The sequence below is a fragment of the Dicentrarchus labrax genome, unplaced genomic scaffold, assembly GCF_905237075.1.
Source record: "Dicentrarchus labrax unplaced genomic scaffold, dlabrax2021, whole genome shotgun sequence".
In the NCBI taxonomy this organism is placed as follows: domain Eukaryota; kingdom Metazoa; phylum Chordata; class Actinopteri; family Moronidae; genus Dicentrarchus; species Dicentrarchus labrax.
The window spans coordinates 10,356,954-10,378,241 of NW_026136703.1; the positions used below are offsets into that span (position 1 = coordinate 10,356,954).

The following is a 21,288-nucleotide window of genomic DNA, read 5'->3' on the forward strand; positions in this document are numbered from 1 at the left end:
TTATGTTGCTTGGTTGGGCACCGTCAGGTTGTCAAAGAAAAAAGAAAAAAGAAAAAAGGGGGGGGACGTTGACCGGAGACCTGTGTAAGGCCTTCTCACCTCGGACCTGGCTAGGTGACGCTTTCTAGGTAGAGGCAGTAAAATTAGCTTTATCTTCAATGTTGGATTAAGATGTAAGCTCTCATTGTCAGGAAACTAGTTTGTGGAAACTTTTTTGTTTTTCTAAAACTCAATTAACCACTGGCCTCATTTGGTTGAAATTATGATTCAGTCTAAATCACCAAACCAATTCATATAAATTGCATAATTTGAGCGACCACTTCCTGCCTCACACCTTGTTGAGAACTTCATGTGAGGCTTCATGACTCATCGCATACTGTAACTAGATGACTCAACACTTCACAATCATCTCAGTATCACTACAGTTGTGAAAAGAGGGTTTGGAGTCCCATGAGTTTAAATGGTAAGTAATGTTTATGACGATACAGTATGCGAGAATGAATGAGCCAAACACACGTTTCACAATGTTTAACAAAAAAATGAACCTATACTGCTGACCCTGAGCTGCTGTAGATGGGATCATACTGCCACCTTCTGGACTGAAGCTTGCATGTGAATTTGAAAGATGAACCTTACCCACTCTTTATTTCTTGACATATTTGTTTCTATGATACAGTTCTGTTACATTACTACCAGATGTTATGTGTGTTGTTTATGTGCCAGATTTGTAAAACTATTTTATTTTTATTTTTTACCTTATTGATGATTTTGGTCTTTTTATGATGTTCCGCTATATATATATATATATATATATATAGAGAGAGAGAGAGCTTTATATGCATTTCTTTAGCCATATATCTATTTCTGTCTTTCTCTAAACTGTTTTGTGCAACACTGAGAGCAACTTAAAAACCAGAGTCACATTCCTTATATGTGTACACATACTTGGCCAGTAATGCTGATTCTGACGTATCCTATATAATAAAAGATTCTCATTGTCCTCTAGTAGCTGTATACCTCTTTGTTGTGTTATTTGCTCAGGACTCGTAGACAGGATGATGTTTTCATGGGGAAATCCAAATTAGGAGAAATCATTGCTCCTAGAGGTTGGTAAAGCACTGTTGTTACAGGGGCACACAACAAGAGTTATCTCAAAATCTCACCAAAATAAAAGAGATAGTATTGTTAAAATGTTTTCTTTTGAACTTTGATAAAAAAAATATGTTTCTTAGTCTAAGTAGGCTTATTTATATAGCCTAACATTTTCCAAAATCAGGGTTCTTAAATGCTTCATACAGAAAAACCACCGCAAAAAGCATACACACTCTGGCCGACATATTCTGAATGTATGAAGCTGAAAAGACGGAGAATAAAAGAGAAGAATTTGAAAGCAGCTAACTCTATTAAATCTCACATTTCCTGTCACAACATGAGACCACTTCACTATTATACATGTCCCAGTGGATGAACAGTGATGCTCTTACATTCAGACATAAACAAAGCTCCGTCCTCGGTGTGTTTGCAGTCATGTAACAGCCAGAAGGGAGTGGCATCTCAGGGGTGGAAATTCACTTCCTGTATCTCTCAGGTGAGTCACCTGGGCAATGTCGTCGTTTGCTCGGGTTTTTGTCGACATCAAACGGCTAAATCTCTTGTGAGAGTTTCGGAGTTGCGTCTGGGACCTTTGTGGTTTTTTTTTTTTTAACCATTTCTGGATGCGCAGCAGGAAGTCAGGAGCTACTTTATGTCATTGGTACTGAAGGCTGACTTGTGAGAAGAAGCATACTGTTGTTTTGCCCCTTTTGCGGCCTAAACACTCCTTGAAGAAGTCCACTTTTTTTAAAATAAAAAGCGGTATTTTACCAAATTTACCGTTACAGGGGATATTTAGATTTTTATTTTGCTGTAAATATATATTTACACAGGACTTTTAGGGGGAAAATGAACTCACTCCTTAAAGGACATTTGGGAGCGTTGGCGGTCCTGCTCCTGATGTCTCTGCTGGACTCCAGTCGCTGCCAGGTCGGGCAGGAATGCTTAGCCCAGTTCCGGGAAGGTCGGGAGGATTTCATCCTCGATGCAGATGAGTCTGTGAAAGACGGAGCGACGTTCATTTCGTCGCCAAAATTGGGTCGTTACAGGGACTGCGTGGCAGCCTGCTGTAAAGAGCCGAAGTGCAATGTCGCCTTCATGGAAAGAGGAGCCGAGGAAGGCTCGGTGAACTCCTGCTTTCTGTTTGATTGTCTGTACAAGAAGAAGTACGTGTGCCGCTTTGTCAGGAAGAAGGGATACATCAATTACATCCTGGACTCGGTTTATGACAGTTATCTGGATGAACCCCCAAGTAAGACCAAAACTCTTCTAACATATTCTTAAAGTCAGGAATACATTTGCAGTTAACCCAAGAGCTCCATGTGACGATGCAGATCACAGTTTGGGCCCTCTGTTGATAGGATCTGCATAGTGTCGCAGTGGTTACTTTTGTTATGTTTCTAAAGAACTGAAGGTGTTACAGGTGGGGAATTTGAATAACTGTTAAAGTGTAAGTTTCCCCTTCTCAGGATACCACTAAACTAAGGGTCTTTGTGGACATAGAAGTTTAAATACATGATTTTTGGCTCATTTAGTAGGAGAAACTCTAATTTTGTGTGCTTAAATTGTAACATATAACACAATTTAACATAATATTTTAGTGGTTTCTGGTAAAACACTGATTGTAGTCAGGATATTTAAGGCCACAGATTTAGGGCAGAAACCTTCAATTCAACATGTTCACACACGCCATGCCATTATGGCCCCTGGTTCAGGTTTCTGTTCCAACAGTCTTGGACCTGAAATATTTTTTCCCACCTATCTACAAATAACTGTCTATAAACTGATACCACGGTCTCTCTCCAGAGGAATCTGACCGTCCTCCAGTGGCCAATGGAGGCCCGGACCGGGTGGTCCAGCCTCAAGACACGGTGACACTGAATGGCATAGAGAGCAATGATGACAATGGGATTGCATCCTTCAAATGGCAGATGCTCACCAAATATCCTTATGCTGTCATTGAGGTGAGTAAAAGAGACAATGTGAACCTGATCCAAATCCAGTTTGGGGAAATAAAATAAAAGAATCCTCCTGAAGTATTTGTAATACTGCGTGTGCCTGATATTCCTATTAAATGTCTGCTCTAATGTTTTTTATCTGTGCCTGTCACTTAATTAAAAATAAAAAAATCTAGCGGCACAAGTCACATTTGTGGGTAATGAGATAACTTTTTTGCCCGGCCTTGTAGAAAACCAACTTTGAAGACCAGATTGTCGTGTCCAATCTGACATCTGGAGTGTACAAGTTCCAGCTGACCGTCATAGACACCATTGGTCAGTCCGACTCAGTCAAGATCACCGTCCTGGTCCTTACTCCTGAGGAGTCTGAGCGTGAGTATCTAGACTGAAGTTAATCCTGAAGCCTCTGAACATATTCATTTACACAGGACATTATTTTCATCCTGTAGGCCAAAAGTTGCACATTATATCCCATTGCAAACCTCAGCTTGTAAATTAAATCTAATATCAAAATTGGCCGCTGCCGTTTCGTTCGTTTCTCTGCAAATAGAGACTCAAGGGGGTATCTGGCATGAGTCATGTGTACACTATTTGTTGACATTTCCTTTGGCTTATTCAGCGTCACCTGCCTTGTGTTTAATGTTAGGACACAGGTAAAAAAAAAAAAGGATGATGTGCTTTGGTCCTCATGTCTGGTCCTGAAATCTGTCCCTTTTATTCAAGTTATCAGTATTTCAGGGTTTTTTCACATTTAAACCTCAAAATATAAATGTCCCAACAGGCTGCAACAGGTGTGCTGTTTCAAGAAGAATTGCAGAAGTTTTCCTTTTTTTTTTAAACCTATTGTTTGGCATTTGTCACAAGCCGTTCCATGTTAGTTATGATCAAACCTGTCAAGGCATGCTCGCCTAATTCCTGGGGACTGAATGACGAAACAGTATGAAGATAAAGAGGAGGAAGAGAGATAAAAGCTCATGTTATAAGAAGATTAAACTGGATTCGGCTTTTGTACAGGGGAAACGGCTCTGAAATATGGAACTAGTTATTTCTTTATCGTGGAAAGGCGGTTTGTTAAATATTATCCCTGGCATCCCTCACATCAAGTATCGCTTCAACGTCCCTTTCCTTCAAACACAACATAGAAAGCCGCAGGATGCCGCAGTGAAGTGTTCTTGGCACTACATATTTGTACAATCAGTTTGTAGTTTCTTGCGAAAACGGAAGTGAGGAGTGCAGTTGGCGTGGATTTTACTGCTTACCTGTTACCGTCCCACTCTCTCCACCCCCGACTCAATGAAACCTGTCAGTCTGGTTTCAGCTTGAGTTACACAAACAAGAAGACTCTGATCCTCTTGATTAAAAGTGATTATGTTGTATAGCTTTCTTTTCCCCATGGCTGTGTTTGAAGGTTGTTGGTTGATTGAATACTTAAAGGACAAGAAAAGACTTTTAACCATTCAGTGATTCAGTCACTTATTAACTTAGCTTGTGTCCTGAATTTTGTTAGGAATGTGCTTCAGTGGAAAGGGCATGGCAGTTACTCTACATGTCAATGCTGCCACATTTACACTACAACAATGAATGGATTGAATAGCATCTAAACCCATTGTGATATGATAGCATTGGTAATGAAAGTGTAGCTTACAGTTGTAGCCGGTGAACTTCTTTGTTATGTCTTGAAATAGCTGTGCTGTACATGAGCGGTCTGGTGATACTGCATCAGCATTCAGTAACCACATGCACTCTCTATGGAAACACACTGTCTTTTTTATTTGCATTTCTTTATTTCTCTATATTCGGGACAGCCTCTTAGAAGTATGCGTCTGACTACTCATGAGATAGACACTGAAAGTAGGAAGTTAGGACAAACGACAAAAGAAAATCCCACCACTTCTTGTTTCACATATAGGACAAAACTATTAATGATTAGTCAAACTGGTTTATGAATTTGAAATTTGAAGGGTCTAGTGAGGACAACTGGTTCACATTAAGACAGTATTCAGCAGCCTTTGGGAGTGATGACTTCTGAGGGAGATTAGTGTGTTGAGTACTTAAGACAACTCTTCATCCCTGATGGGATGTAAGGCTTGGAGGATCTGCCTCCACATCAAGACCTATCTTGTGCCGCATGCTGTTCCTCACCCCATGTTAGGTGCATCTCCTCTAACTCAGCTGTGACAGTTCGCCACCAAGTTGTTTTGGGCCGACCTTGCTTCCAATTCCGTGCTATAGGCCATCCTAATGCAACCGATCGATCCTGGCCCATTGGAAGACATGCCCTAGATATCGGATTCAGCTGTGTTTGATCTCCAGCACCACGCTGTTGCCCTTTGTCATCTTGTATAGCAGTTCATTTGAGATCTTCTTGGGCCAGAAAATTTGGCAGATTTCTCATCACGCGTTGTTGTATAGTCAGACCTTTGTTTTTTAGGCTATACTGCTCTGGCTTCCAGATTAACAACAGCAATGCAAGCCTTCCCAAGCCTTGCTCTGATATCCTTTTGTGCTGCATTGTCTTTAATGACAAGATACTCCACAGCATAGTCAGGAGTGATTGGTGCATCTGGACTTTACATGTCAATGCTGCCACATTTACACCACAATAACGAATGGTTCGACTAGCAACTAAACTCATTGTGATATGATTGGTAATGAAAGTGTGGCTCACAGATCCATGTATAATGGAGGGAGACTGTACTGTACATGAGCGCTCTGGTGAGGTGTTGCTTAGAACATGCCAACAGCTCACACCATCTTCTTTAACCTCACTGTCTATCAAAACTCACCATCTTTTTCTCAGTTGCATTTCTCTATACAGGAAAACCTCATGTGTAATTATATGTCTTGTCTACTCACACGACAGACACCGAAAGCAGGAAGCTGGTTAGCTGCAAAAGAAAACCCCACTACTTCTGGGTCAAATATATGAAAAGTTATGAAAAAGTGTCTAGTGAGGCCATCTGGATCCCAAGTCAGTATTATGTGTCTGTCTACTCATGAGACAGACACCTATAGTAGGAAGTTGAGACAATGTACAAAAGAAAAGCCCACTACTTATGGTGTCTAGATATGAGACAGAGCTATTAATAGTTTGTCAAACTGGTTTATGAATTGGAAACAGCAAGTGTTACATTGTTAAGTGTCTAGTTAGATCATCTGGTAAACATTAAGTCAGTATTTCCAGCCTTTGGAGTGATGGATTCTGAGGAAGATTAGTGTGTTGAGTACATAAGACAACGTTGATCATTTATAACTAGATGTTACCATCAGTAAGCCTTGGTGAGAGTGTTGGTGCTATTTGCCACCTCACTGTAGGGGAAAGAAATGTAACCATTAACTCTAAAACTTCTCACAGTGCTGGAAGCACATGAATATTTAATAGATTCATGTCAGTGAAAAATAACTGTTATTTCCACTGTGATAATATTACTAGTGAGATTTGATATAATACTTTTGTGAAGTAACCCCAGTGAGTATAGTAAAATGACTATTGTTAATTGTGAATCGAACCTGATCCTTTATTTTGTGCCACTAGATCACTGTATGGCTCCAAAGAAGATTGGGCCATGTCGCGGTGCCTTTCCTCGCTGGCATTACAATGCTGCCTCAGAAAAGTGCGAGGAGTTCATGTTTGGGGGCTGCAGGGAGAATCTCAACAACTATCTCTCCAAGGAGGAGTGCACCAACGCCTGCTATGGCTCAGGTATCTGCTCTGTGCTTTTATACATGAATTTACTATGGTGTCACGTTATTTTTTTCTTTTCCTTTTTTGGGGGTGGGGGGGTTTGCAGCGTGTGTATACACATATACACTTATATATCATAATAAGGTATATGTATAGTTTTTGAAATGTTTTTAATTGAAGGGTTTATGTTAGAAACATACAGGTCATCACTGTGACCCTGTATATTAAGGTTGCATGGTTAACTTGTAGCTTTAGCACCTTTTCCTAGTTACATAAGTTTTACTTTGTTGAGAAATGATGCAATCATGGTGTAATCATGGCTCTATCTGAAGATAACATGTCTCTATACCAGCACATCTAAAACTCACTGATGAACATAATATATCTTCTTTGCTTAATCTGTCTAAAAACAACATCATTTTGATTTTATGATCTGCTGTGTCCCAAATTACCTACCTCTTTGCGTGGCCAGTGACTTACTGGAGTGTCCACTGTTTGCCTGATAAATGTGTCATTTAATTTAAATTTTTTAATTTTAATCTTTTGTTTGTTGTTTTTCTTTCAGAAAAAACTTCTATAGCCGGTAGGGGTCTGCCAGTTCCCGGGCCACAAGGTAGGTGAATTTTACTATGTATTTTAACTTCTAACTCAATTTCCTTTACTCCGTTAAAAAGTTAATACAGTCATATTTTTTTGTATAAGTAGAAAGCAAAATATACTTTTGCAAAGGAGGCCTTTTTAGGTGGATCACTTCGAGCGACCCCTTTCACACTGTCATTTGGTACAGTGTTATGAAAATATCAATATAGGTGCTTCAAAGCAACCGTTTTAGTGCAGTACCTCAGATAACAATTTCCTCTGTGTTTGTGTGTCTCAGGAGAAAAATGTGGCACTGTGTGTACCACAGAGCAGTTCACCTGTGCAAATGGCTGCTGTTTGGATCCGGGCCTGGAGTGTGACTCAAGCTCACAATGTAGTGACGGCTCAGATGAGCAGAAATGTGACGAGTGTGAGCAGTGACTATGCAAACTAGGCTTCATTTCCATACAGGCTCATGGAATTATAAATGCGGCAATGATAAGACACTGATAAGATGTTTCCTTGAAAGACATGCTAACTCTTATATTCTGTATGCCTTTTAGTGAACAACGAGTTTCGTATTCTGCTGCAGATTCCAGTGAACGAACAAAAAGGTGATTTGAACTTTTAGTCTTTTTCTTTTTGTTGATTTGTGCTTTCCAAACCTTTTCCAAACCTTTGGGCATGATGATTTTTGTCACTAAGAATTAGTTGTAATTGTAAAACATACTCTTGCTCTATGTTAAAACTCTACTACCTGCAATCTGACCCTGCCTGCTCATTTATTGTCGTTCACAGTGCGTTGCACAGAGATTCCTGACACAGGCAACTGCAGGCACAGTGTCACAAAGTGGTACTACAACCCCATCCAACAGGACTGCTTCCGCTTCAACTATGGTGGCTGCCTAGGAAATGACAACAGATTTGACTCTAAGGACTACTGTATTAAAGTTTGCCGTGGGGTAACAGGTTAGTTGATATTACTGTTCAGTGGACATTTTACGTAAATTTGCATCCTGGAAAATGTACATCCCATCTTTCCCACAGACACATTGATGAGAGGCATCAGATGGGTCGAGTGAAGATGGTTGCATTTTCCATTTTAATTTAATTTGAATTTCCACATGAATTTGTTTTATGTTGTTTTATTATTGTTGATGTATTGTTTTTGTTTGTCGGCATTCTCGTCTGCTGCTGCACACAAAGTGGTGCCAGCACTTTTTCACAGCCTCTAGCTGTTTTCTCAGATTGTTTTGTAACCACCTATCACCTGTGCTAGCCCACAGGCAGTTGACAACTTGGACAAAAAACTGTGGTTAGGGTGAAAATTAATTTAATGCTTTAATGTCCTGATATGATTGATGATGATGATCTGATACTTTTTCTTTTTTATATGTATGAAGTAGAAAAAAACTTTAAGAGACATTGCTCCAAGTAGCTGATATGGCAAAAGCAATGTAATAAGTAATATGCAATACTTAAACTGTTTAATCAGTTTTTACTACATGGAATTGGGTTTGAGTTGCTTGTAGTGAGAAATCCACAGAAAATTAAAACCCAGCACTGCAGTTTGCATTGGCAGTTTTGGTATCTTTTAGCTCCTTTTTTGGTTCTGTATCCTGACTCCAAATTCAGGCTTACGCCACTCTGTGACTGTTGGATGTGTAAATAGGCAGCTGTTGGCCAACAAGTTCAACCCATCAACTTAACTCCCCCAATTCTGCAGGTCTTGGGGTGTACTACTACTCAAAAAGAAACTACTAGTGAAAAAAGTTGTATGAATCCTTTTCTGGCTCCAGAACTTTGTAAAGTCTTCAGCCCCCTTTATAAATAAAAGCCTTTTAAAAATCATTAAAACTCTAAATATTTTGCTCTGCTGCATCAATTCTGATACTTCTGCAGTATAATGTTAAATTATTAAATTATTAATTAAAAGGCCAAAATTGTTACTGCAGGTTTAATTTTCCTTCATAGCGGAGCGCAGACTGTTGCTCTTTGCATGTTTTGTATGTCATGTACCACATAAAAATGCTCAACCTACATCATGTCGCTTTCTTTTCAGAAAAGGACGTTTTTGCAAGAAAGGAGATATTTGAAGAAGTGTCTCAAGCCGAGACAGGTATAGTACTCTTCATTTTTTTTAGCTTTTTAACTGAATAAAATTCAAATCTACCAACAAAAAACAACTCTGCAGCTCCATCAGCTTTGACTTCCAGTTCTTTGAAGGTGAAGTAATGTTGTCAAAGCTTCATTCTCCTCCACCACACTTTTCCAGTTCACTGAGTTGCTGAGAGCAGCATTTGATTTTGTGATCTGCTCGCTCTGCTTTGCTGCCTTTCGTGTAGTTTCTTCAAACGACCAACCACCAAGTTAACTTGTGCTTTAATTCATTTAACAGGTACTATAGCAGTAGCTGCCCTCCTGGGTGTAGCTATCCTCATCCTACTAGGCCTCCTGGTGTTCTGCCTCATGAAGGGAAGGAAGAAGTCTTCACAACACCAACGTGTGCCTGTTAACACCGCCCCGGTCACCTTGGAGGACAGAGAGCGCCTGGTCTACAACAGCACCACCAAGCCCATCTGACCCCTCAGTCCTCACCTTTGACCCCGCCCTGAAATGACACTGGTTGCCAGAGCTGTGTCGTATCACTGAACAAACTCAGATTGATGAGAGAGGAAACTATGGCTGAGTTTGAATGATGGAGGGGATCTGTTTTTAGTTTGTCGTGATGTGGATGTATTTTATTAAGTGATGTACGCAGAAGGCACAACGTCTTCAGTGATTTAATGTGATGTCTAATGATATGACTTTTAGCTTCATTTTGATGCAGTGGCCTGTTGAAATGAGTTGTTGGATATCAGTTTGTACTCAGGTTAAAAGGGAAGTATTTTCATTAGTGCGGAGGTAGATTTATGCTATATATCATCCCATGAGACCAGTTAAATTTCATAAATATTTTCTACTTTGTTGTACTTGCTTTTTCTTGTAAATGAACAGCAGACCCTTTTTTGTCAATAAGTACACGTTGTTCTGATCAGTATATAATTTCCTTGTCTTTTAAAACTGAGCTCTGGGAATCTCTGTGGATATGTAATGTTATGTGATGATTCCTCCAACTCTCTGAACTCCTGCCACACCAGCTTCTTCACTCTGTCAGATTTATTTTCATCCTGTTCATACACCATTGTTACAATGGGTTACACATGCATACGTGACGTTGTACATAATCTTAGAGTTTTGCAAAAAGGTATATTTTATGTGAGAAGGTTATTTTGTCAATTCATTTTCAAGTGTCTTTAGAACAAGCATAGTGCATATTTTAAATAATGCTTATTGATGCCTTTATAAAGCAGCTTTGTTGATTAGTCAACATTTGAAACTTTGTACATATGACCTGATATAGATTTCTGTGGCAGTATCTTGATGTTTATACTAAATAAAAATATCAAGACTTACAAAATAAGCCTACTTTGAACATCAGTTTTTATTGACCTCCGTGTGAGTGGTGACTCACTCAGCTGTTAATCTTCTGCATTTTTTTGCTGTGGAGCTGTGAGCTGACTGTGTTTCAGGCTGCTAACACCGCTGTCTGCAGAAAAAAAGAGACTTGCGCTCTCTTGAATGCAATTCCCGGTTGTCCTTAGTTTGTTATTTAATACAGTTTCCTCATGTTGACATATTTTTGGTATTTACGAGTCTCGTTTCTCAACTTTATGTATACTTTCACATTTGAGACAGACAAACAAGTGCCTGTATGTCTGCTAAACATGTTAAAAACAAACCAGAGATATAAAACATAAGCAAACAGTTTAATTTTATTTTACTTTCTAGCAATCTGTCTCAGAAGCTAATTCCCTTTTTAACTGTAACACATCCTCCTCATAAATCATGTAAATACAGGTTGTCGTTTTAACTTTAGGGTATACTTAAAGGATTTCAGGTGTAGCTTTTCCAGTATACACGTGTTTTTCAAACCTCCACACTACACACTGGTGTGACTAACCAGTACAAATAGTCTAATCTAAAGTTTACTGGTAAATTATATCACTATTAAAAATCCCCATATCACACCCAGAGAAAGAAAGAATTTAGAAATACCACTATAACAGTCTATAGGAACAATGTGGGCTGCATGTTTTATCATTGATGGTCTAGTTGCAGTTTTAATTCTATACATTTTATTTTATCCCTATACAATAATAATAATAAATAACAATAACTTGCCTACATTACCTGCAGGTACTGGACTTGATTGACACATATTACAATATTATATGCAACATGCTTGTTATTGTGTTGCCTTTATAAGATATGACACATGGTGAAAGACTTTATGCTGTAGAAATATCCCCTTGTACAGAATCCTCTGCACATATAGAGCATGTCCAAAGCAGGTTTAAGTTAAGCTTGAGATACAGTGACATCTAATGGCTATAGCTGCAGGGTACAGCAGCTGGGTTTAGACTGTACCCTAGGTGAAGTTTAAACTGGACACAACAGTGGGGTCTTATATTAGTTTATTCTTGACAAACAAAGGTTTAACCTGTATTAAAAGTTAAACTGCGGTCCCATAGTGATCCACTGTGGTCTATTATTTAGTTTTACAACAATACAACATATCTATTTATCATATATTTAGAGTTTTACTATTTCTAAATAAGTAATACACTTTTTTTCTTCAAGTTTCTCTTTCAAATACTGATCAGATACATGCAGTTGCAGTGCCACTCTTCTCTGGAATATTATCTTCATCAGAAACATCTTTGTAACGTTGTTTCAGACACAGCTTCCTTCACATTGGACTGATGCGTTGTCCTTTATCACCAGCAGATGGCGACATTGTTTCATTAGACATCCAACTCAGCCGTATTGTGAAGCTAAATCAGATCAATATGGGCCACACAAACAATTTCTTGATTCTAAAATATTGGTCTTACTCAGATTCGTTAAGATTGATTGCTTTGTAACATATATTTAAGGCAATCGAGCTGCACAACGAACTGGATGGAGCAAGTTCAGTCTATAAGACTCCTTTTTAATAACAATAAGAGCTTCATGTTCATGAGTTGACTCTTTCAGTAAAGCATATAGTCGTTCGTCCAGCATATTGTTTTCTCACAGCCAGGAGGGGGGGGGGGTTGAAAAAAAAACCCCCCCCCCCTTTTAAAAAAAACCAAAAAAAAATTCCCCCCCCCCCAATTAATTCACCCCCCCCCTTTCAAACCCCCCCCCCCCCTCCCCCTATTTTAAATAAAAAAAAAAAAACAGAAATACAAATTGGGGAGATGTTCAGATGTGGGACACCTCTGCAGAAGGGCGTAAAAAAGGGGTTTTTACATCCTTTCCCTTGTAATTGACTCTTAACACCAGTAGCCTTTCATCTAGTTTTTTTCTTTTTTCAAAAAAAAAATTTAAAAAAAGTATATAAAAACTTAAAAAAAATTAATTTTTTTTTTTTTTTTTTTTTTTTTTTGGGGGTTTAAAAAAAAAAAAAAAAACCACCAAAAAAAAAAAGGGGCTTTTACCATCTCCGGGCGAGATAAGTCGGAACCAGAAGAGATTCACATCCTTGCTGTGCTCAATTGCGTTCACTGACAATTCGTAGCCGCTATATTTCCGACAGGCTTTGAACGCAGCAGCAGTTCTTCGCAGGTCTTCAGAGATGCAGCAGTCACACAGTGTTTGGTGTTTGGACTCAGTGCGAGCTGATGACCTGCTCTGGGATGTGAGTGTGCGTGTGTGTGTATGTGTGTTTGTGTGTGTGTGTGTCTGAGCGGGTTCTTATAACATGTGAAAAGAAGAAACGGACGGAGTAACTTAAGACTTTCACCAACAGACGACAGAGAAAGGTTTTACTGAGGACAATAGTCGTTGGAAGCAAAAGAAGTTGGCGAATTCGGTACGTGAACTGCTTTTTGACAACTTTAACGTTAAATCTTAGCTACCGTGAAGTTAGTGAAGATAACAGTTGAGCTAAGTTAACCTAACATGTGGAAAGGGTTTATATCCTGTGGTTATTCTGTCGATATTGCAAGTGTGTGTGTGTGTTTGAGGGATGTTAAAAACATTTAATTTGCTTTGTCAGGATCGTCTTGAGTGGTTAAAAAAAAAAACGAATAAGGGATTAGCTAAATTTACCAGTTTACTACTGCCCAATTTTACTAAAACACATGATAACATTAGTTAATTAAAGTTTACAAAACATCTGTATGTGTGTATTTCTGCTCATGAATTCAGCTCTTTGGAGTAATGTACCCATGTAAGACACTTCCACTCATTCTTTATGAGGAGCTCCTCCGCTTTTCACGCTGCATTACTTGCAGATATTGCTTAACTTTACAGTTTTTAGGTGCATTTGTTTTTATAATTGCACAACCTCCCAGCTATAAGCCCCAGAAGGTGCAGGAGTTTCAGTCAGATAAGAAATGTTTGTCTTTGAAACAAAACACTCTCAGTTGAGTGAACTTTGATCAGCTGGTGGAGCATTTTTTTTTTTTTTTTAGGAGGGATGAGATTTTTCCCTTAAGCATTGATGTCACACTTGACTTGTGAGACAAACTAAACTCCATGCTGCTGTTGAATCATTTGCCATTTCCTCTTTCCCTGCATCCCATTCCCACCCCCTATGGTGCCCGTACTTTGTGCCTGCAAACCTAATTGTTTTTTTCTAATGAGCACCCCAGTGTGGTTTTAAATGCGAGGCTCTTCATAGGTCAATGACTTTCCCCACCAGCTGTTGAAGAAGAATGGGACAAAATCAATCAGTTACCAGTGAAAAGTTCCATTTTCTACTCCTTTGACCTCACTTGACCTTTCAGACAATAACGTCTCAACTTCATTTCAGATAAATGTTGCCTCAATGCGATAAACAGCGCTCTCTTCCAGGTGGTCCAGACAGGAAACTGCCCAAGTGTATCTTGGATCTCAGAGTTGGCACTTTATTCCTGCTTCCCGAGTCTTGGTATGCTGCAGCTGTGATAAAATTACCACAGCTGCAGAATGCAAGGGTGGTTTCATCTATGGAGACCATATAACTTTAGAAACCGGCGTCTGGGCTTTTCATAAATCACCTTCTTTGTTATTTAGTGTTACCTGGATCTCACAAGACCGTAAAGTTCCTGCTTTTGCCATCCACAGATAGGATTGCACTGTGAGAGTTAAAGGTCAGCTTTAAACAAGACCTGACAACTTTTTGTTTGGTACAAAGTTAAGAGTGTGTGACGGTGCCATACATGATTTAGCATTCCAGACACCCAAGGGAGGTCCGACTCTGTTTTTGTTGTTATGAAGACACGAGGGAGCTGTTTGCCTGCAGATGTGGTGTAATGCACCTTTAAATGGGCACACTCCAATTTCTATTTGAGGGGTTGACGTGTAATTTTACCCAGCAGCCCTCTACTCTCCCCTCCAAACGCTGTAGGACATTATGTAGGACTACTTACCCAACTACTGGTTCTCTGCAATCTATAATGTTAAATAACTGGAAGTCTTCACTTGTCTTTTGCCAATTGAGATGGCATTTGCCAACTTCTTTTGCCAGGTATGCATTCTGTGGTTATAGGCCATTGATGAGGAGGTGAAAATTGCTATTTCTCTTTTTCAGCACAGCATGGAATGATTATTCTCCCATTAAGGGCTATTTTGGCTGGAGTGTACGTGCACCATATGGACAAAACTCCTCACAGTGCCCTGTGGGTGTTCATTGGGATGGATCACTTATCGCCACATCTAAGCAGCATGCTCAAAACGGCAGTGGACTGAAATAAGAGGCTCATATGTTTGGTGTCTGTGGGAAGTCATGGGTTCAGACAGCGCTTTTGTGGAAGCTGTGGATTTGATTGAGATGAAGAGGGAGCGTAAGGCTTTATTGTTTTCCCCTGTGAATGAAAAGCTGTTCGTCTCTAAAGGCCTGTGTGTCAGGAGACAAACTGCAGGAGTAATGTGGGAAAGAGGGCACTCACAGAAAGGCTGTTTGTCAGGGGATATTTTCTGCCGGGTTAGAGGGTGAGAGAGAGGTCTTGCAAGATAAACATGGCACCAATGCTAAAATAATAAAGACTCTCTGTCTCAGTTAGCCCTGTAGGACCTCGGACCCCTGCCTGCCATGCTAGGTTGGATTTTTATTTGTTCTGAACGTAAACATCCGTCCTGACTGATGGTGTCTTCAAGAAATCCGCACCACCGTGTCTGAGAAATCCCAGGGGCCTTATGTCATACTTTTAGATCCCCGCGGGCCTTGTTGGGGCAGACAGTGAATGCAACGTGATGCGGTAGGTCTCCGACTGTGAGAGAGAAGTGCCGCAGGAATTCTCTGGACTATTTTTAGCTTCCCCTCCTATCAACTTTTTGTGCATGAAGAAACCCCCAATTTGTTTCCTTAATTGTGGCACAAAAGGCTGATTAAGTTCTCGTTTTGGATTCAGACGCTGGATCCAATCTGTATGTAACTTTGTGAGCATCATCAATGGGCAGTAGGGCATTTGGTAGATGGGTATTTTCTTTGGCGACTGCCCTGTTAGAATAACACACCAGGATTTAAATGCAGCCCATTAATTGGCAGCGATCTTGGCATCCAATAAAGCTTCTATTTTTTTTTTTTTTTTTTGGTTAAGTATCAAATGTCTGTACCCCTGTAACTCTTCATGAAGAGACAGAGAAAGTGGCACTTCTCCCCCCAAGAGACTTGTCTTGTTTTCCTTTGGCTTCCTCTGTAGACATGTTCAGTGGTTTCACTTCTCTCATAACCTTGACAGACTGTCACTAGTGAATAATGCTCCAGATAGTCATCACCCCCCCAGGACCCTTTTCCTTGAACATGTTAGGCTGAGGTCCTGGTTCAAGGTATGTTTGTCTGTGCATTATTATCTCAGTGTGACTTTTAACACATTTTCTCCTTATTTGCACGAGCGCTGTATCTTGCCAGCATCTGTCCCCTTTAATCATCTGTTTGTTGTGTTTTAAAGAAAGGAATTCAGGCTTTGACTGCCTGGATCAGTGTAAAGCCTGGCGATTAGAGGAACAAGGAAGTTTATCAGCCCATCTGAAGAAGTGATCCATTGCAGGTCTTTCTTTTAATAACCATCAGATTGGCTCTTGTAGCATCTGTCTTCAATTAAGGGGCAAGTTCCAGATTCCCATGCGGGAGGTTCATGCTGCGGGTAATTCAGTCATCAGCTGTGGGAACCAAATGCTCTCCATTTGTGTGAAATGGCAGCTAGTTCAAGCACAGGTGGCCAGCTTGGCATCAATGTTGGTCTGTATGAAGTGTTTTCTTTAGGATTTAAGATTTGGTCATGCCCCCTCCCTAGGAAAACAGGGATTTGGAATCGCCATATGTCAGCAAACAGGAGATGAAAGTTAATGAGTTACGATTGTTGAATTCTGTCCAGATGTGTTAAGATTGTGGGTTACACTGCTTTACCAAGTACTGCTGGACATTATCAAACGTTTTTCACTTTCTCCGCCCAAACTTTTTCTACACATACTAAAAGCCTTTGGTAAGACATTGGAAAAACATTTTTAAGACCCAGACGTCTATAGTATATCCAAGTTTTGAGCCTTTTCTTCCTAATCTAGCCTCTCATTGACCAAAGACAGATTAGCATAGTTTTGGTCTGGTCATTAAGTGGGGTTAGCTCATAGGTCAAGGTAGGTGGGATTATCAGAGGGTTTTATTAGTTCACTGTTTACTGAGACAAGTTCAAAGCCTGCCCCTCGACATGAATACTACTCCTGCAGGTTACACAAACTAACCTGCCACTTGAAAATCAATTGGCCAAGCTTGATCAAAGACTGTTTGAGGAGGCTTCATCCTTGCAGAATGTTATTGTAGCAGTGCTGCATTGACTTAGCATAAATCTGCTTTATTTTTTACAGCATTTGTTATACACTCTGTTGGTTGTTGAATATTGTTGATTTCAGTCGGATCCATGTTTAAGGCTACGCAACAGATTAAAATGGTGACGTTGACTGGATTGTTCAAATTTTGATTATAAGAATATTAAAAACTGAAATACTAACATTTTTGTAAATTTGTGTTTTTTATTAAAATATTTTCTAATCTGAATATGTTCATTACAGTTGCATGAAAGGTTCCCTGTGTAGGTTATTTGACCAAATTGCGCTGTGTGTACCTAGGAAACTGAATGGGGTTCCTTCCTCATTAAACATTTGAAACACTGATATTTTATATTTTCAAACCTGCATTGTTTAGTCATCTTCTTCTTTACCTTTGTTGGCCTCTTGTTAGATTACTTGTTCTGTTACTGCTGCCAGTTGGAAATCAGTGGAATATCATGAAACAACAGAAATAAATGTGTATCCAGTGTATTTAGTGCGCCTGCAGGCTTGCATGTGTGCCCTTGTGCGTGTGCATGAAACACAAACAGACGGGGACCTACTTGTAAAAACAGTGCTCTGCAGTTCTGCTAATGGTCAAAAACCCCACAGGGTATCTTTTAAGTAAATAAATCAAACATAGTTGGCTCCCAAAAAGGACCTACATTTCATTTTGACAGGATGAAGAAGATGGTTCCTCTAGTCGCTTGTTCTGCTTTGCTGTAGAATGAACACAAATTATATAATAGTTTTTTGATTTTTTCTTGTCCAGTAAACAAGCTCTACTTCAGGTCAGGCTGCAGCTGCAGGGACGCTACAGTGAAGCAGTGATCTTAATGTGTGGATCTAGCTCTGTGACTTTTCTTCTTGCATTCCTGCACATCTTAATTGGCGAACCTCCTGGCAGTGGGCTCGCTTTGGCCTCGGCTGGCCTGGCTGTCAGCTCGGCACAGTGGCCAGCAAACGCACTAGGAACAATGCCCATCCTAATCCCTGAAGAATTCCTGCTCCTCTGATCTAGCTGGCCCAAGAATGTGATGTTTAAAAGGCCGGAGGCTCACCAGGAATCACACGGAGACAAGTTCTCATGCACAGTCTTCCATGTTAATTTGTTGTAAGGAGCTAGAGAGGCAGTGATGTGAGAAACTGGCATCACAGTGGCTCCGAAAGGGACACACCTCATCATTAACAACACTACAGCCTGGCATGAGGGATTAGAAAAATACATGCCACCAGGGGTGAACCTGTAATCTCACGGGACAGTTACACTGATAATGAGATAACTTGTTTTGATGTGACATGGATTTATTTGTAACACTTACTAAACACATTTATGAAAACAAGGCGAGTTTATATAAAATGTATTTGTTTATGTTGGGTTTAGCTGTTTCTTATGCCAGTAATTTTATGTAGAAGGCGTTATATAGCTCAAATGGCAAATCCTTTAACATTTACATTGTAGCTGCTAAATCTCTTGAGTGTACATTCATGTTAAGTTAGACTGATTTCATTCCAACCTCCTCCTGCCCTTTCTCTAGTGATTAGCATGAGCTCATATCACAGTTTCCTCTACTGTGCATACCTCAGGCCCGGCTTTGCTATATATTAGCAAGTGGCTGGCATGAGCCAACGCAGAGCAGAGAGCAGGGGAATGGGAAGAATTTCCTTTTTATATAAGACCTGAATAGACTGAAGCTTGTTTGCCTTCTGTGGGCTAGGCCAGTAGAGAAAGCATGGCTTACTTAACCAAAGAAGAACTTAACATTAAGTAAAGATGTGATGTTTTTTAATGAGAGCCCACCAAAAATGATGATCATTGCCATGCTGTATGTACTGTAAGCCCTGACATTAAGTGCCTGGATTCTGTTTGACCCTTCATGTTTTGTTTTGTCAGCTCCAGAGGCCTGAGTGCCATGCCAGAGGGGTCCCATTCTGTTCTCCACCAGGGCCCAATGGGGGAAGGTAAGATCAAATGCAATTATATTCAGTACGACCCATGCCCTGGTAATTGCTGCCTATGAATTGACCAGTCTTATAACAAGGAGTTTCTATAAGTTGGGTTTCCTAATGGGTCTATCTGCTCACCCAAGACAGTGTACTAACATAACACAGAAATACAGCAGAGGTGAATGGAAAAATGCTTGAATGGGGGAATAGAGGAAATGTCGAGGCTTTGAGAGGCAGAGCTGAGAGAGAAATGAACTTCCCTCCTACAGTCCAGACTGGCAGAGAGGCTCTTTGTGTGGCTGTGGAGCTTGGTCAAACCCCTTTCATACAGCCGAAACCCCTGAACACTCGAACATCAAACCAGAATGCGTCTGAGTCCCAGACAGCCAAGATGGTTGGTGTAGCCAGCGGTGCTGACCTTGTATGCTGGGGGCCACTCAAATTACATATTATTTTAGTGTTCATTATCTTCAGTCACAGAGCCACAGCATTAACACAAGGCCTCTTTGTATCTGTTTGCCTGCTCTGTCCCTCAACCCCCCCTTCCACTGCCCCCACGCCTCCTCTCTTCTCTACTGAACACATTTGGCGCTGGGCTTCCACTTTGGCTGAAGAATACCAGTGTGTCAATGGTTCCCTTTTTCCTCTGCGCCTGTCCCTTTGGTTCAGCTTTGGCCAGAGGAGGCTTTTGGCTGGGGGAGACGTGTGCCGCCCTCATGAATATTTGTGTCTCTATTTCCTCAAAAGGCCACTCTGCACCGACTACACGTTCTCACAGCTCATTTTGTGGCTCAAATGTCCACTGCAAAATCCCCTTGGCATGACAGAACACCCACTTGCAGTTGAAACATTTTCAGACTGATTTTGTTTGCGGGCCAGTTGGAGTTAAAGTGTGACTGGCCGAGCTCCCCTGCTGTGGATGGATGGATGGTAATTAAGGGGTAGGGCTGCTGGTAATGCGTTATCTGTGTGTGAGGTGATGATTGTATGTGGTTTACAGGCAGGGGGAATGCACATGGTGAAAGGAAGCCCCCTGTCTGGTCGGGGTAAACAATAAAAAGGTTGTGATGACAAACCAGCTCCGATTCATCTGAATAATCAAAGAGTTTTGAAGTGAAAAGAAGCTGTGTTGATATTTTTTCACCAGTAACAGGCTGTGGCACCCCGCATCATTGGACAAAACCAGCATAAAGGAAAATATTTCAGCTCTGCTCCAAGATGTACCCAGATGTTCTTTTCAGCTGTTGAAAGGGTTTTTTGATTTTCTGCACTCTGAATTCCCTTTTCCAGAAGAACTGGGTGATGGGAACCTACATAAGACCCCTCATAATTTTCAAGCTCAACTTTCATCACTATGGTAGAATGTTAACCAGCATGATAACAATCCTTGTATACCACATTTGAAATATATCAGATTAAAAAGCAAATGTACATGCTGTCAATCCAGTGACAGTGGCTCAGCCAGGCTTCAACAGACCTGAGGCAGCACGAAGCATCTCTTTCAAAGATAAGGGTTCCCTCTGACCTACTTAACCCCAGGCAGGAATGTAGCTGTGTGTGCAGAATGTACAGCTTTAAAGGGGTTTTGGGGGGGACGGACGGATCATCTCCATTCACTGCAGCTTTTCCAGACCAGTGGGCATAGATATATGATGGCAGGGGATGGCTGTGTGTCCGAGTGAGCTCGTCAGTGGAGCTCCTGGACAGGTGAGCTTGGAGTAACTCCTGCTCAGCAAAGTTCACGCCATGCACCCACACTCACTGAAACTCCTGACAGGCCCTTATCCTGTACGTGCACAACATCTTACAGGAGTTGCATACCTTTATGTAAATCATTATATAACATAGCTACTATTGTGATAGAATTCCGCATTCACTGTATTTCATTTCATTGTTTGGGTCAGATTCACGTACTGCCCACAAAAGAATTTATTTCCTGTATTTCATTTCTTTGTTTGGGTCAAATTCACGTACTGCCCACAAAAGAATTTATTTCAATGTAAATTATTTTACTGCCTCCTACAATGGCATTCCTCCTATAGAGCTCTTCCGGTGGATTACCCACATTAGTTACAGGCGCCCTGCTTTGGGTGTTCCTGTTAGATGGCCTCTTAGAAACTCATTTGAATCAATAAAACTCTTTATCAGCTTCCTCCAAAACACTTAACATTCAGTCGGCGTTCTGTAATC

The 21,288-nt window shown here is 40.5% G+C and overlaps 2 protein-coding genes across 4 annotated transcripts in view; both read left to right on the forward strand.

Moving 5' to 3' along the window:
- The first annotated feature begins 1,554 nt into the window (after positions 1 to 1,554).
- On the forward strand, positions 1,555 to 10,777 carry spint1a (serine peptidase inhibitor, Kunitz type 1 a). The gene is made up of 10 exons (XM_051388058.1): positions 1,555 to 2,344; positions 2,899 to 3,056; positions 3,281 to 3,422; positions 6,586 to 6,753; positions 7,301 to 7,348; positions 7,613 to 7,744; positions 7,878 to 7,928; positions 8,113 to 8,283; positions 9,377 to 9,433; positions 9,713 to 10,777. Exons 1-10 carry the CDS (start codon positions 1,942 to 1,944, stop codon positions 9,895 to 9,897), a joined length of 1,515 nt encoding a protein of 504 aa, XP_051244018.1. The 5' UTR covers positions 1,555 to 1,941; the 3' UTR covers positions 9,898 to 10,777.
- Positions 10,778 to 12,959: 2,182 nt separating this feature from the next.
- The window catches only part of LOC127355415 (pleckstrin homology domain-containing family G member 3), a 30,654-nt gene continuing 22,325 nt past the window's right edge, over positions 12,960 to 21,288 (forward strand). For 2 of the 3 annotated variants that reach the window (XM_051386262.1, XM_051386273.1), the window contains exons 1-2: positions 14,766 to 14,854; positions 19,046 to 19,113. In XM_051386262.1, coding sequence (XP_051242222.1) covers positions 14,784 to 14,854; positions 19,046 to 19,113 — 139 coding nt within the window. In that variant the 5' untranslated portion in view covers positions 14,766 to 14,783. Of the gene's footprint in view, positions 13,214 to 14,765; positions 14,855 to 19,045; positions 19,114 to 21,288 lie in introns of those variants that run through there. The other variant, XM_051386282.1, reaches the window with a different exon arrangement.